This window comes from Heterodontus francisci, chromosome 19 (assembly GCF_036365525.1).
Source record: "Heterodontus francisci isolate sHetFra1 chromosome 19, sHetFra1.hap1, whole genome shotgun sequence".
In the NCBI taxonomy this organism is placed as follows: domain Eukaryota; kingdom Metazoa; phylum Chordata; class Chondrichthyes; order Heterodontiformes; family Heterodontidae; genus Heterodontus; species Heterodontus francisci.
Window position 1 is genome coordinate 69,167,179 of NC_090389.1, and position 15,433 is coordinate 69,182,611.

At 42.9% G+C, this 15,433-nt stretch overlaps 1 protein-coding gene across 3 annotated transcripts in view; it reads right to left on the bottom strand.

The window, feature by feature from the left end:
• The window catches only part of atp2b2 (ATPase plasma membrane Ca2+ transporting 2), a 399,824-nt gene that overhangs the window by 66,343 nt on the left and 318,048 nt on the right, over window positions 1-15,433 (bottom strand). For all 3 annotated transcript variants that reach the window (XM_068051872.1, XM_068051871.1, XM_068051874.1), the window contains exons 14-15: window positions 15,016-15,195; window positions 8,152-8,239 (exon numbers count right to left, since the gene is read on the bottom strand). In XM_068051872.1, coding sequence (XP_067907973.1) covers window positions 8,152-8,239; window positions 15,016-15,195 — 268 coding nt within the window. The remainder of the gene's footprint in view (window positions 1-8,151; window positions 8,240-15,015; window positions 15,196-15,433) is intronic.

Below are 15,433 nucleotides of genomic sequence, written 5' to 3' on the forward strand. Positions count from 1 at the left end.
ATGTTAAGGAAGTGTGAGGACCTTGCACAGGTTCACAATAAATTGCAGCAACAAGTGATCACCAGCTAGAATTTAGATAGTGATGCACCATTTCAGGTTTTTAAGAATCCACTTATTGTCATAAGAGTATTTATAACTTAAACCTTATTGTCAAGTGCAGAAGCCCGAGGTACAGGCAGAATCTTATCCATTCCTGGCCAAAGCTTTCATTGTTCTCATTTCAATTCCACCCTTAAGATGCCAGTAAATGTCCCTCACAGCCAGAAAGCAATTTCCTGCCACAAATTCCAGCAGATAAAACTGTTATAATTTTCTCAGGCTGGCAATTGCCGAGAATCTTCTTGAAGTATGAGAATCCACCAGAGAAGACAGTTGCCCATGGGCAGCTCAGTCTCAAATATTGTCCTGGACCAATGTAGCCTGCCAGCCCCCGTTCCTTCAAGAGTTCAGATGTGGGAGTAGTGCCTGACTATCCCTTACCCAATGTTACTACCGAGGCAGGAGAAGTGCACTGTCTTTTCTAGTTCCACTTCTCCGGTTACTAGTACAGCCAATCATACACTCTATTTTTCATCCCAGACTAAAATACACCAACCAGGTTTCTTCAATAAACAACAAAAGTATCAGTTTATTATAAAACAAGACTTAACCAGTAACAAAGCAAAGCATTAACACACAGATTGAAATATGAAAGTTCCCTTTTTAAAATTCCCAATTACACTCACACACACACTGGAAAAATACAGAAATTCTCTCTGCAGAGGTTTGCTACCAAAAAAAAAGACAAAAAAGACCACTTTGGCCAAATACTTCCTTATTCTTGATGAAAAAAAGAGAAGATATGGAAGGATGTCAGTTGTCCATTTTTTTGGTCTGGCATGAGGGTATATGGAGACGGGTTACTAGCATCGCTTTAGTAGCAGTCCATTCTGGAGATGTTGAGAATTATTCTAGTAGGCTTTCCAGGAGTAATGTGGTATCAGGGTTTTCCACCAGCACACACTTGAATCGCAGGATGTTTTCCAGCTTGTCAGGAGCTATGCAGCACCAGGGATTTTATCTCCTCCACACTTGGATCTTTGCAGGATTTCTTCAAAGAGGTAGAGAAGGTTTTTTTTTCCTTGGCAGGAAAACACCAACTATCTTCAAACAGTTCACACCCCAACTGCTGCACTGAAAACAATATCCAAACCCCCAAACAGAAAGTCGACCTCCTGACCTCCATAAACCTTGACATGTGGCTTCTCTGTAACCATTTTTCCCCAGGTCACCAAGGCTTCTGTTGCTTACTGAGCCCAAAGCACATGACTTCCAGCATAGGTGACTTTCAAACAATATCTCAAGTGTGCTTTCACTGAATTTGGTAAAAAAAAAACACATCCATGGATTCTTTTCAGTTTTAACACAAGTCCTCAAAAAATAAAATATTTTAAAAAGGCAGCACTTTCATAACACCAACCAACCACAACTCCTTCCCCACAACCAGCCACCACCCTCCCCCTCCCATTTAAGCAACTAACCAAGCCTGTAGGCATGTAGATTGAAACACCCCCCTCTCACACATAGTAAATAGCTTGAGCCTGGGGAAAGCTAAGCCACTGACTATCTCCCCAGCCTCCAACATTCAGCATATAATTGGACCCTGGAGAAATGTACACGCAATCCTCCATCAGAATTTACTACCTCCCGCCTTCCTCGCTTACCCATCCGCATCCTTCCCTCCTATCCTCTCTGATCTGATCTTATTCCTACTTCCATTCTTTCTCCCCACTCTCCCTCCCCCATCTTTGTACCCAACCCCCTTGGTCATTCCCCTTTTCCAATCCTTTTCCCATCTCACTTCTTACCCCTTCCTCCTTCCTCAGGGTCATGAGAACTAATTCAGCCCCTCGGCTTGTTCCACCATTTAACTAGATCATGGCTGATCTGGTCATACATGAAGAATTGCCACCTGGATGAGGTAGCAGAGGATGTTTGGTACCTGTGCAACACTATGGCAGTAAAGAGTTAACACCTTAGGAAAGAAAGAAATGAGGTCAGGAAATTGGCATATCAAAAGTGTAGAAAGGCTGGCTGTACTTAAAGTTGATCAGTCACCAGGACCGGATCAAGTGCATCCAAGGATGCTGAGGGAAGTAAGGTTGGAAAGTATGGAGACACGGGCCATAATCTTCCAATCCTGCTTAGATACAGGGGTGGTGCCAGAGGACTGCAGAACTGCAAAAAAGGGTGTAAGGATAAACCCTGCAACTACACATCGGTCAGTTTAACCCTGTGGTGGGAAAGCTTTTAGAAATGATAATCCAGGACAAATGTGCATTAATTAAGGCAAGTCATGTTTAACTAACTTGATTGAGGTTTTTTAATGAGGTAACAGAGAGGGTTGATGGGAGCGAATGAGGTTGAAGTGGTGTACATGGATTTCCAAAAGCATTTGATAAGGTGCTGCATAACAGCCTTGCCAGCAAAGTTGAAGCCCCTGGAACAAAAAGGACAGTTGCAGTATGATATGAAGTTGGCTGAGTGACAGGGAACAGAGTAATGTAAACGGTTGTTCTTCAGACTGGAGGAAGGTATATAGTGGGGTTCCCCAAGGGTCAGTACTCGGACCACTGCTCTTCTTGATAATATATTAATGAGCTAGACTTGAGCATACAGGACACAGTTTCAACATTTGCAGATGACACAAACTTGGAGGTATTGTGAACTATGAGGAGAATAGTGATAGATTTCAAGAGGACATAGAAATGAGTACATTGCATTTGTCTTTACCAAGGAAGAAGATGTGAATTGGGTGAACAAGTGCCAGATGAAACTTAATGCAGGGAAGTGTGAAATTACACATTTTGGTTGGAAGAACAGGCAGAGGTAATAAAAAATAAAGGATACAATTCTAAAGGGGGTGCAGGAACAGAGAGACCTGGGGGGGTATTTGTGCACAAATCACTGAAGATGGCAGGGCAGGTTGGGAAAGTGGTTAAAAAGGCATACAGGATCCTGGGCTTTATATATGGAGGCACAGAGTACAAAAGCAAGAAAGTTATGATAAACCTTTATAAAACACTGGTTTGGCCTCAACTGGAAGATTGTGTCCAATTCTGGGCAATGCACTTTAGGAAGGATATGAAGGCTTTGGAGAGGGTGAAGAAAAGATTTATGAGAATGGTCCCAGGGATGAGGGGTTTTAGTTACATGGATAGATTGAAGAAGCTGGAGTTGTTCTACTCAGAGAAGAGAAGGTTAAAAGGAGATTTGATAGAGGTGTTCAAAATCATGAAGGGTCTAGACAGAGGAGGTAGAGAGAAATTGTTACCATTGGCAAAAGAACCAACAGTGACATGAGGTAAACTTTTTTTATTCAGCGAATGGTTAGGATCTGGAATACACTGCCTGAGTGTGTGGTAAAGGCAGATTCAATCGTGGCTTTCAAAAATATTTGCACAGCTACAGGGATAGGGTGGGGGAGTGGAACTAGCTAAATTGTCTGAATGGCCTTCTTCTGTAACCATTCTACAATTCTATGATTCTGTTATGTGCCTAAATGCAGTGGCACACGGAATGTCAGAGCAAACATGCCCCAGGCAGGGATAGCCCTGCTGATGGGAATGAATTACATCATTAAAAACTCCTTTCATGTAAGAGTGGCATTGGGCACTGCATAAAATAATCTGGACAAAGCAAGCTGGCGAGGTGTCCTTGCAAGTGAACCAGAGGGCGAATTAAATACGAAGGTTCCAAATGCACTTGCCCCTGCCAGTGTTGGCTGCAATCCTTGTTTATGCAGCGCTTGTACCTATGAACCTGCAGGCAAAGAAGGTCACTATGCTTTCCTACAGGGACTTGAACTCTACATCCTATCCTCAGTACTTCTACAGGAACAGTAAAAAACTTAACTTAACTTAGCGGCACAGTGGCGCAGTGGTTGGCACCGCAGCCTCACAGCTCCAGCGACCCGGGTTCAATTCTGGGTACTGCCTGTGTGGAGTTTGCAAGTTCTCCCTGTGTCTGCGTGGGTTTCCTCCGGGTGCTCCGGTTTCCTCCCACATGCCAAAGACTTGCAGGTTGATAGGTTAATTGGCCATTATAAATTGCCCCTGGTATAGGTAGGTGGTAGGGAAAATATAGGGACAGGTGGGGATGTGGTAGGAATATGGGATTAGCGTAGGATTAGTATAAATGGGTGGTTGATGGTCGGCACAGACTCGGTGGGCCAAAGGGCCTGTTTCAGTGCTGTATCTCTAAACTAAACTAAAACTAAACCATAATATTCCTCATGGAACTTAATCTTGAAAGTAAACAGTAATATGGAAATCTTCACACCATACTCACTTGCTAATTACATTACTTTAGAAAAATCTGTTATAAAACAAGAGCTGGTCTAGAATTGCTATGAGATTATCACCACCCCTTTGGGAAATGATACTTGCTTGAAAGGCTTTGGCAATCAATTTCCTGTGGGTAATGCTGTCATCATATCAGCTTTGATCTTTGTTAAGACTTACATAACGTTGCACATTAACCTGACCCTCATTCTTTCCTGATATGTCAGGCACTATACATGTTATTTGGCCTCCAGATCGCCTATCAGCTGACAGAACAATTGTTCCTCTGTGCTTTTTATTGAAATGCCCCATTTCAGTTTCAGTCTGAGAGGGGTGTTGGTGGATAGGCAGATCTTTCATATAATGCAGTTCTGTTCTTGTTTTTCAACTTAATCTTTCAGGTATAATGGGTGGAATATTTTTCCTCATTCATAATGCTTTAGGTATAAATTTGTTTCAAATTACATTTTTATTTACCTGTTAAAAATCTGAACACGAGCAACACCTGAATTATGCACTGAATAAGGTTTGGAAGAGGCAACACTTTATATTTGTTCTGGATATTTGTATGTGTGAACATTTTCATAACTCCGCATTCTGATGCACAACAACCACTGACATGCAATTCGGGAGCAATTGAGTGTAAACTATTCTTCAATTTCATTGTAATTATCTTAATAGTAAAATTTTGCATGCAGGCAACTATCAATATAACAGATGAAACACATTATGAGGTACATATTGAATTGTACAAGAGCATGGGAGATCTATTCTGACTGCTGCACAATTAGGTTATTTTTGACATCTCCTGATGTCTGTGTGTTTACGGAAGTTAATAGCAAATTTTAACATTCTGAAGATTGGGATAATTTGCAAATTCTGAGTGATCCCAATGATTAGCAGCAAACTCTTCTATTTACCAAACTCCATGAGCGCCTATACATAGGGAGGGAAACTGTATACTCTATTTTATCCTGTTGATTTTCAAAATAGTTGTCAAAATTCTCTGACAATCACAACAGCTCATCCACAATTCTGCTGCCTGCATCTTATCCCACACCAGGTCTCACTCACCCATTACATCCCTGTCCTGACTAACCAATATTGTCTCTCAGTCCCTCAATAATGTGGAGTTTAAAATTTACATCCTTGCCTTTGAATCCCTTCATGGTTTCTCCCCTTCCTATCTATGCAAGCTCCTCCAAGCCTCTGATTCTGGCCTCTTGTACATCTCCCCACCCATCCCAACCCACTCCTTCTTTTCCCTGCTGTTGGCTGCTGTGCCTTCAGCCATCTAGACCCTAGATTCCGGAATTCCATCCCTAAATATCTCCACTTCCCAGTTCTCCTTTAAGACCATCCTTAAACCTACATCTTTCAACAAGTATTTGGTCACCTCCTCTTAATGTGTCCTTTTCAGGTTCAGCATCCATTTTTGCCTGATTATACTTCTGTGAAGCACATTGGAACATTCTTTTCAACATTAAATAGGAATGTAAGTTGTTGTTATCTAACAGCAGATGATCTGTACAAATCATGGATCCAAACCTGATCTCTGTGACTTAAAAAAACACACACACTGCATGGTGGGACTGGCAGGAATTTGAACAGATGTAGAGTGGAATCTAAATAATGGATTGAATTTTGCCTGTCCTATGGCAATGGGCTGGGAGGCAGAAGGTCCAGTAATATGGTAGGAAAGGCGTCGGGGTGGAGGAGGGGGGTAAGCTCAACATCTTCCCGCTGCCATGGCATATTACCAGCGGCTGGAATCTCAGTGGCACACTGCTCACTTGGCAGCCAATTGAGACACTTAAGGTGCCAATTAAGGGCCACCCTGCCCCGCTGGCATTTTCCCACATCGGGAGGGCCCATCATCACGTGGGGAGACCGCCAGATAAATCCTGGTGGCCTCACAACGGGTTCTCGGGGCGGGGATGGCCTTGTAATGGCCGCTCCATGACCCACGGAGGGGTCTCCCAGTGGCAATGGTCACCCGTGCTAAGGCACCACCGCTGGCACCACTTCCCACTAAAGCCTGGCTACCCAACCCGAACCCGGCTAGACCCATCTACATGTGTCGGGTTCGGGTCAGGTCGAGTCTATATTCCAAGACCAGCATTTGGGCTCGGGTTGGGTCAGGCTAGACAATGCTGCCTCCGGGAACTCAAGGGATCAAGCTCACCCATGATTCCCCACAACTCCATCAGCAGGAATAGCCTGCTGCCGGAACGGCTGAACAGGATCACAAGTATGACCATTTGGACAAGGTAGAGCGCAATAACATGTTTGATATCATTAAATTTATTGCGATATTTGGGTTGGGTTGGATTGGGCTGGGTTGGGTCGGGTGCAAAAAAAAATTAAAGGACTGGGGCCCGGGTCGGGTTTCAATTTTATACCTGACCAGTCCTTTATTTCCCACCCCACCCCCACAATACCAGCCCCCCCACCCCCGATCACCAGGGTCTGCCTGCCTGGCCCACACATGCTGAAAGAAACTTACCTGGTCTTCAAGGGCACCTCACCATGGAAGCGCCCTCTCCTTCATCTTGCAGCCTCAGAAATGGCCACCACAAGTGGCGGCACTGCTGAAGAGATGCGAAGCTGCCGGCCCACTGATTGGGTTGGCAGCGCTGGGAGACAGGCCTGTTAATTGGCTGCCACCAGCAAAATGCTGCCCCTGGGTCCTGCCGCCTGCCGAAGCAGGGTCAGCTCCACTTTCAGTCCCACTTTCTCAACCACCAACAAAATTCCGCCCAATGAGACCAGAAGAAGAGGTATAGTCAAATTAAAGTCAAGAGAGAAGGAAAAAGACAAAGCAAGTAAATTAGCAATATTACATGTCCAATTTACTATACTTTCTTGAGTACTGTGTATTCTTTCCTGCAATTTGTTGGCAGTTTTCCTGTATATGGATACCTTAGATCAAACTAGCTAAATAGTTTAATTGTTTCCATATTTTCCTTGGTCACTCTGAGTCACGTGCATTCACAGTGAATCACAATGTAAAGCCTCAAAGAAATACATGAAAAAAGTACTTATGGCACAATTTGTCAGAAACTGCTAAACCAGAGTAAAAGATCAAGAATTTCAAGTGCAAATTATGTCCAGTGCAAATTGAGTTTCTGTGACCTTTTGCGCCAGTTTAAAAAAGTGGTGGACTAAACACTCTGATTAAAAATGCTTATTTTTTAATGATAAAATCACTTTCAGCTGTAGTACTAAAATTGTACCAGGCAACCAATCTTAAATTAATGGATTTTTTTAATGGAGTTTTTACTCAAACTCATTTGCATATTGCAATCTTCCATGAACGAGTGCAATCCGGCAATGTTTTAGAAAGTAATTTTTTTTTAAAATTGCATCAAAAAAACATTCTTTGATATATCAAAGAGTAGTATCCTGGTGCAATTTTAATATAGCTAAAAATATGTTTATCATAAAAAAATAAGTATTTTTAAACTGAGTGTCTAGTTCACCACTTTCTTTCAACTAGCACAAACGACTGTGGAAATTTGAGCAAAAATTCACTTTACAAAACCAGTGCAATTTGCACCTGGGTCATCATTGCATCCAAAACAGAAACTCTTGACTATAGTCTTATGGACCTCACAAACATTCTCAACCAACAGTAATTGGAATAAGTAACAAATAAAACAATTAGTGGCCAAAAGACCAGTTCACCATTGCCTTACTTACAACACATAACATATAGGTTAGAAAATAGTAAGTAAGCCCAACTCACTACAATGCAGAAGAAATTCAGCATAGGCTGGGAAAGGGTCTCATACTATCTCAGCTTTCTGTATCAAAATGAATCGTGTACCTTTTACTAATGTGTGTTTGTCAGTGGGAGATGATCGAGCAAGCACACGAAGTTTTGGCCAGATCTTGTCGATACGTTCTTGTTCAACCTAAAAATCAAAAACAATTATTTTAAAAGTTTTTTCAAGTTAGTTTTGCGAAACAACACAAGGCCAATGGTTTTACCATAACCCTAAAGCAACTGTTACAAATTACATAGATTGTAAAACTTTTGTTATCTTTATGAGTCAAACAAACCTTCCCTCAGTATCCTTGGATCTTACTGAACTGGCTGTTATTTTTGCTCACCAAGATAAAAGATATCAAGCTGAAACACTTTTCTATGTCAAGTAACTAGTATCAGCATAAACCTACAGGTGAGGTATAGTATTGTCCTCCCAACAACTTGCCTTCATTTTACCTTAGTGTTTCCCCGCCCCCCAGATGCATCAGTGTATGATTTCTACTCTTTATCCCAGCCAATCTTACGACAGCTTTAAAAAGGATGGTAAATTTATGCCAAATTGAAAGATGTTTTGGGCTCTGACGCAATGTCCACAGAAATAAGAACTTGGTTGGCATGATAAAAATTTATTTCACTTTGGACTTTTACAACTAGTAGGAGGCAGAGACTTTCCCACCATACAGCTGGGATGATTCTGAACCCAAGTCTCTTGGGTTAGAAATTATAGTGGTATCCAGTGTCCAGCCAGTCCCAGTAAAGTTGAGTTTTATAGTTTATACCTTTAATATAGAGTCATTGATGGCACAGAGGAGCCATTTGGCCATCAAGTCCATGCCAGCTCTCCACGGAATTTCCTCTCAATCTCCTTTGCTCCAGGGAGAACAACCCCAGCTTTTCCAACTTAACCTTGTAACTAAAATCTCCCATATCTGGAACCATTCTGGTAAACCTCCTCTGCACCCTCTCAAGGACCCTCACATCCTTCCTAAAGTGTGGTGACCAGAACTTAATGTAATACTCCAAGTGGAGCCTAACCAAAGCATTATAAAGGTTCAGCATAACTTCCCTGCTTTTGTACTCAATGCCTCTATTTATGAAGCCCAAGATCACATATGCTTTACCAACCACTCTCTCAAGAGGTCCTGCCACCTTCAAAGGTCGATGCACAAGCACCTCCTGGTCCCTCTGTTCCTGTATACTCTTTACAACTTTTTAACTCAACCCAAACCCACCCGTTTTTGGAGGTGAAAATTCCCCTCCCCATAAGTTGCCCATTGTGTTCCCCAGTCTTCCAATTTATGCCAAAATTTGCCAAATACCTCATTAGAAAATGTTGCAGCATGCATAGCATCAAATTAGAGGTGGTGCAGCTAATGGCTAATGTATTCATCCCATTGCTAATGGTATGTCTGGCCTGAAAAATGACAGCTTAAAAAAACAGAGGGCATTCAGCAACCACAGAGTAGAATGAAATAAATTCACACACAACAATCCGCAGATGATGACTTCTCAGTTTCAGCAGGCTGCTGAGATATCAAACAGAAATCAATCTCCTCACCACAGGAATGGAATGAAAATATTCTGAGGCACATCAATACCAAAAATTCATGTGTTTCCTGGTGGCTGGTAAGAGTGGCACTGGAAAGAAACTCCTGCCAAACCTCTTAGTCATTGAAAGGTTGAAAAGAATGGCACAGAGTAGAGAAATTAAAAGGTATGATTTTCTTTCAATGGGAAAAATAATCCAATTTCAGAAAGATTAGTTATTTTAATTTCCTCAATATATTATTCAATAGATGGTGTGCTGTAATCTGCTTATATATTAATAATTTGAACTCGTTTGTTAAAATATGGTTGATTTTTCCCTGACTAAAGGCATTACATAAAAATATCAAAGTGCAGTACAAAGCAGCACAAAATATGTAATTAAATATGACTAATGACACAAAACCACTTGATCGACAAGTCCAACCACATTATCAGTGCTGGTTATCACTTCAACCTTCTGCAAGTACTGAATACATTCAGTTATTTATCTATTAAATCAGAAAGTTAAAAGGAGCTGTGCTGTTTGCTGATTAGAGGTTATTGTCATCATACATATTTCGTCTCTCCTATAAATGTTTTAAACATATCAGGTCTACTATTATTATTATAGATTATTTCAAAATGCTAGTTAGATTTGACATGTACATTTAAAAAAGGCCGCCGTATTCTCCATTCACTGTGACTAACAGTTCACATCATGCCCGTCTGATTGCTCAGTTGGCTATAGCAATGAATGACTGTGTTGTAGAGACTCTCAAGCTCCATCACTAGTCTGTGGAGAATTAACTGATCTCAGCAGGTTGGAGATAGGACTGCTCCAGGACTCCTGGTTTGAGGAAGCGAAAATCAGTAAGAGTTTTAGCTCCAGATTGTGACTCTTGCTATAAGTGTGGATATCAAATGAGTGCAGGGTCAAGGTTGGTTACAGTGCTCCTCACAGTTGAATAAACTGGCAGCACTGAGGGGGTGAGTTTCTGAAGATGTGCTCCTGCTAATCTGTCATTGCCTTATTGGAAATCAATTAAGCTTAGTAAAAGAATGAAAAACAGCTGAAATGTATCATATTCATTTGACCATAACCACAAGGCTATTGAGCACAGTTGAACACTTCGGTAAAATTATGAACAGGAAGAATTTCGCCTGCTTGATTACCCCAAGAATAAATGATGGAAATTGTGTTTGACTAACTTGACCAAATTTTTGATGAGGTAACAGAGAGGGTGGATGAGGGCAGTGCAGTTGATGTTGAGTATATGGACTTTCAAAAGACATTTGCTAAAGTACCATGTGTTAAGCTTGTTAGCAAATTTGAAGCCCATTTGATAAAAGGGGCAGTAGCAAGATAGATATAAAATTGGTGAAACAGAAAACAGAGATGTAATGAATGGCTCTTTTTCGAACTGAAGGGGGGGTGTAAAGGGGTGTTCCCCAGGGTTCAGTACAAGAATATACAGCAATGATTAAGACTTGTAGGTCCAGGGCACAATTTCAATATTTGCAGATGACGTGAAACTTGGAAGTGTAGTAAACACCAAGGAAGGTAATAATGGACTTCAAGAGAACATGAGCTGGCTGGTGGAATGGACAGACACATAACAAATGAAATTCAATGCAGGAAAGTGTGAGGTGATACATTTTGGTAGGAAGAACGAGGAAAGACAACACAAGCTAACTGGTATAATTTTGAAGATGGTGCAAGAAGAGTCATAGAGTCATTTACACCACAGAAGGAGACCATTCGGCTCATTGAGTCTATGCTGGCTCCCCGTAAAGCCTTCCAGTCAGTCCCATTCTTCCACCCTATCCCTAAAATTTTATTTCCTTCAAGATCCTATCCAGTTTCCTTTTGAAATCAAGAAAGAGAGAGAGACCTGGGGTTTTCTGTGCACAAATATTTGAAAGTGGCAGGACAAAGCAGTTACATGAAGCATTTGAGACCCTGGGCTTTATAAATAAAGGCATAGAGTATAAAAGTAAAGCAGGTATGCTGAACCTACATAAAACACTAGTTCGGAACCAGTTTCAGAACAGTATTCAATTCTGGGCTTTAGGAAGGACATGAAGGCTTTGAAGAATGTACAGAAGGGATTTACCAGAATGGTTCCAGGTGTGAGGGATTACAGTTATGTGGATAGACTGGAGAAGTTGGGGTTGTTCTTCTTGAAGTACAGAAGGCTAAAATGAGATTTGATAGAGTTGTTTAAAATCATGGAGGGTTTAGATAGAGTAAATAAGGAGAAACTGTCTCCAATGGCTGAAGGATCAATAACCAGAGGGCACAGATTTAAGATAAGAGCAAAGTGGATGCTGGAGATCTTATGAAATAAAAACAGAAAATTCTGGAAAAACTCAGCAGGTCTGGCAGCATCTGTGGAGAGACAAACAGAGTTAATGGGCTGCATTCTGCCAATTACTGGCAAGTCCCACCAGTGCTGCCACCAGCCAATTAACAGGGCCAGTCAGAAGGCCAGCAACTCAGCAGCACAGGCCTTGTTGAGGCTACAGCTCCAGGGAGAGGATACCTCAATGCCTTCCTTGAAGGGAGTTCAGGTTGGTTGGGGGAAGCTGGGAGCCTGGCAGGAAGGTCCTGGCGATAGTGGGTGGTGGCGGTGGGGGTTAGTGCTTGTGAAGCACCGGCAGTGCCATTGTCGTGAGGGTGGCCACTGCTGCTGAGGTGGCCTCTCCATAGGCCACGGAGTGCCCCTAAATGAGGGCCCCCACCCCTGCAGCCTGGGTGGTCTCCCCATGAGGCAGCAGGCCCTTCCAATGCAGGCAAAATGCTCGAGGAGGTGGGAAGTTGCCTTTACTTGGCCAGTTAAGTGGCTCAACTTTCCTGCCGCTGGCAATATGGTTTGGTGGCAGGAAGACGTCGGGCTCTCCTCCCGATGCCTTTCCCCGCCATTTTGTTTGTCCTTCTGCCTCCCAGCCTGTCACCGATGGACTGGGAAAATTCCGGCCAATGTTTCAGGTCGGTATTTCCAGCATTTTCTGTTTCTATTACAGATTTAAGGTGATTAAAAGAACCGGAGGCATCATGAGAAGAAGCTTTTGTTTTACGCAGCTAGTGGTTAGGGGATTTCGAATGCACTGCCTGATAGGATGATGGAAACAGGTTCAATAGTAGTTTTCAAAAATAAATCAGATAAATACTTGATGGAGAAAAAATTGCAGGGAATCAGCAGAGGAATGTTCTGACTGGATTGCTCTTCGATACCTGGCATTGTTTTTGCTTGGACAAGTAGTCAATGTCTGCCCGCACACTTGATGCAGCGATGCGAAGAATTCAGATAGATGTCCAACCGTTGGGAATGATCTCGTTCTCTTTCTCTCCCCTTTCTCTTCCTCTCTGTATCCATCCCTCTCCCCTCTCTGTGTCTATTGCTCTCCCCTCTCTGTCTTCCCCCTCTCTTCCCACCTCCCCCTCTGTATCCCCCCTCTCTCTCCCCTCCTGCCTCCCCCCGTGCTCACACCACCCCCCTCACCCGCCACGCACCAGAAGCGGAAACGCATTGCTGCTCAGTGCCAGCCCCGCATTCTGAGAGAAACCAGGGCCTTTGGGAGCTGAGAACGTGGATTGTGTGCCTAAAAAAAAGCTTGCTATGGCTCAAAAAAGTCTTCCCTTTCCAGTTCTAACATTACTTTCCTGTGCGCTATCCTATCTGTTCTACTCACACCAACACTGCCGAGGGCGAATTCTGCAGGTTGGACACACGCAGGGAGCACTTGCCAAGAAATCACAGGCTCCAGTGCCTGACATCCTATCTATTTAACGTTCCTGTGCACTGAGAGTGCCCAACCACAGAGTTAGTTCGACAATCACCTCCCTCCGCAGCTCCGCCAGCAGTGCCCCTGTCCCGCTCCCATTGGCCAGTGCCCCCTGATTGACAGCACCAGTGTTCCCACCAGTCCTGCCTAGGAGATGGTGACATAGTGGTAATGTCTGAGCTAGTAATCCAGAGGCCCAGGCTAATGCCCTGGGGACACTGGTTCAAATCCCATCACGGCAGCTGGTGGAATTCAAGTTTAGTTTAGTTTAGAGATACAGCTCTGAAACAGGCCCTTCGGCCCACCGAGTCTGTGCCGACCATCAACCACCCATTTATACTAATCCTACACTAATCCCACATTCCTACCACATCCCCACCTGTCCCTATATTTCCCTACCACCTACCTCTACTAGGGGCAATTTATAATGGCCAATTAACCTATCAACCTGCAAGTCTTTGGCATGTGGGAGGAAACCGGAGCACCCAGAGGAAACCCACGCAGACACAGGGAGAACTTGCAAGCTCCACACAGGCAGTACCCGGAATTGAACCCGGGTCGCTGGAGCTGTGAGGCTGCAGTGCTAACCACTGCGCCACTGTGCCGCCCAGTTCAATTAATTAATAAAAATCTGGAATTGAAAACTAGTTTCAGAAATGGTGCCATGAAACTATCAATGATTGTTGTAAAAACCCATCTCTTTCACTAATGTCATTTCGGGAAGGAAATCTGCCATTCTTACCCTGGTCTGGCCTACATGCGATTCCAGGCACACAGCAATGTGGTTAACTCTTAACTGCTCTCTGAAATGGCCTAGCAAGCCACTCAGTTGTCAAGGGCAATTAGGGATAGGCAGCAAATGCTGGCCTTGTCAGCGATGCTCACATCCCAGGAAAGAATAAAAAAAAATTCGACGGAGGTCCACTTGCAGGCAAATCAGTTGATTTGTGGATTGGCAGGCTCCAGTGCCTGACATCCTATCTATTTAACTGCACGGAGAGAAAATTACACAGGCTGGTGATGTCTCAACCAGCTCTGCCTGCAAACGTTCCTGTGCACTGAGAGTGCCCAACCACAGAGTTAGTTCGACAATCACCTTCCTCCGCAGCTCCGCCAGCAGTGCCCCTGTCCCGCTCCCATTGGCCTTTGGTGGGCTGAATGTTGGCCCACGGGCCACAGTACATCACCCAATGCCCCGATGATCCCGATCTTTTCTAATTGCTTTAGCTCCTGGTAATTTTAAATATCTTGCTCCAAGACTTTAAACTTGGGTTTTAAAATAACCTAGCCCCGAAATTATTATAAAAAAAATGAGTTTATAGACTTGCAGCAAGACAGTTAAAATTATCACAGACCTCAAAATTTTTACCATGGGACACTGGTGTCCATATGTGGACATCTTGCCGACCTCTGATCTGAACCATGCATTGGCCTCCATCACACAGAATACATTTCACATTTAAAGATATTAATACTAACTTCTGTTCCATTCGTCAATTTTTCCTATTGTATTACATGCTATGCTACAGATGATGGTGCACAATGATTTCATAGCATTAGACCACCCTATATGTATTTTAATATATTGGATTTATCAAACGGTCTCACCTCTCCTTTTTCATTCCGAATCCTTCTGTTGAAATCTTTGCCCTCCAAGCAGATGAAGTCCTCACCCGGATTAATAATACCACATTTAATGGCAATGGCACGGGCTGTGTTAATGTTGTCTCCTGTGACCATACGTACAGTAATACCAGCTTGCTGGCACTTTCTGATGGCTTCTGGAACCTACAAACACAAAAAAATGAGAGATCCAGGACATTCAACACAATTTTGCTTACTGGACATGTAAGCAAATTTATTATTTATCAAATGTAAGCAAACAACATGGTAAAATGAAACAACTTTATAACAAAAACTAAGTAACTCAGATAATCCAAAAGAAATGCAATCCACCAAAACCTCTGCCTGACAATTGCTACTGTTAACCTATTATTGCAATTCTACTGGTATTTTAATATAAAAG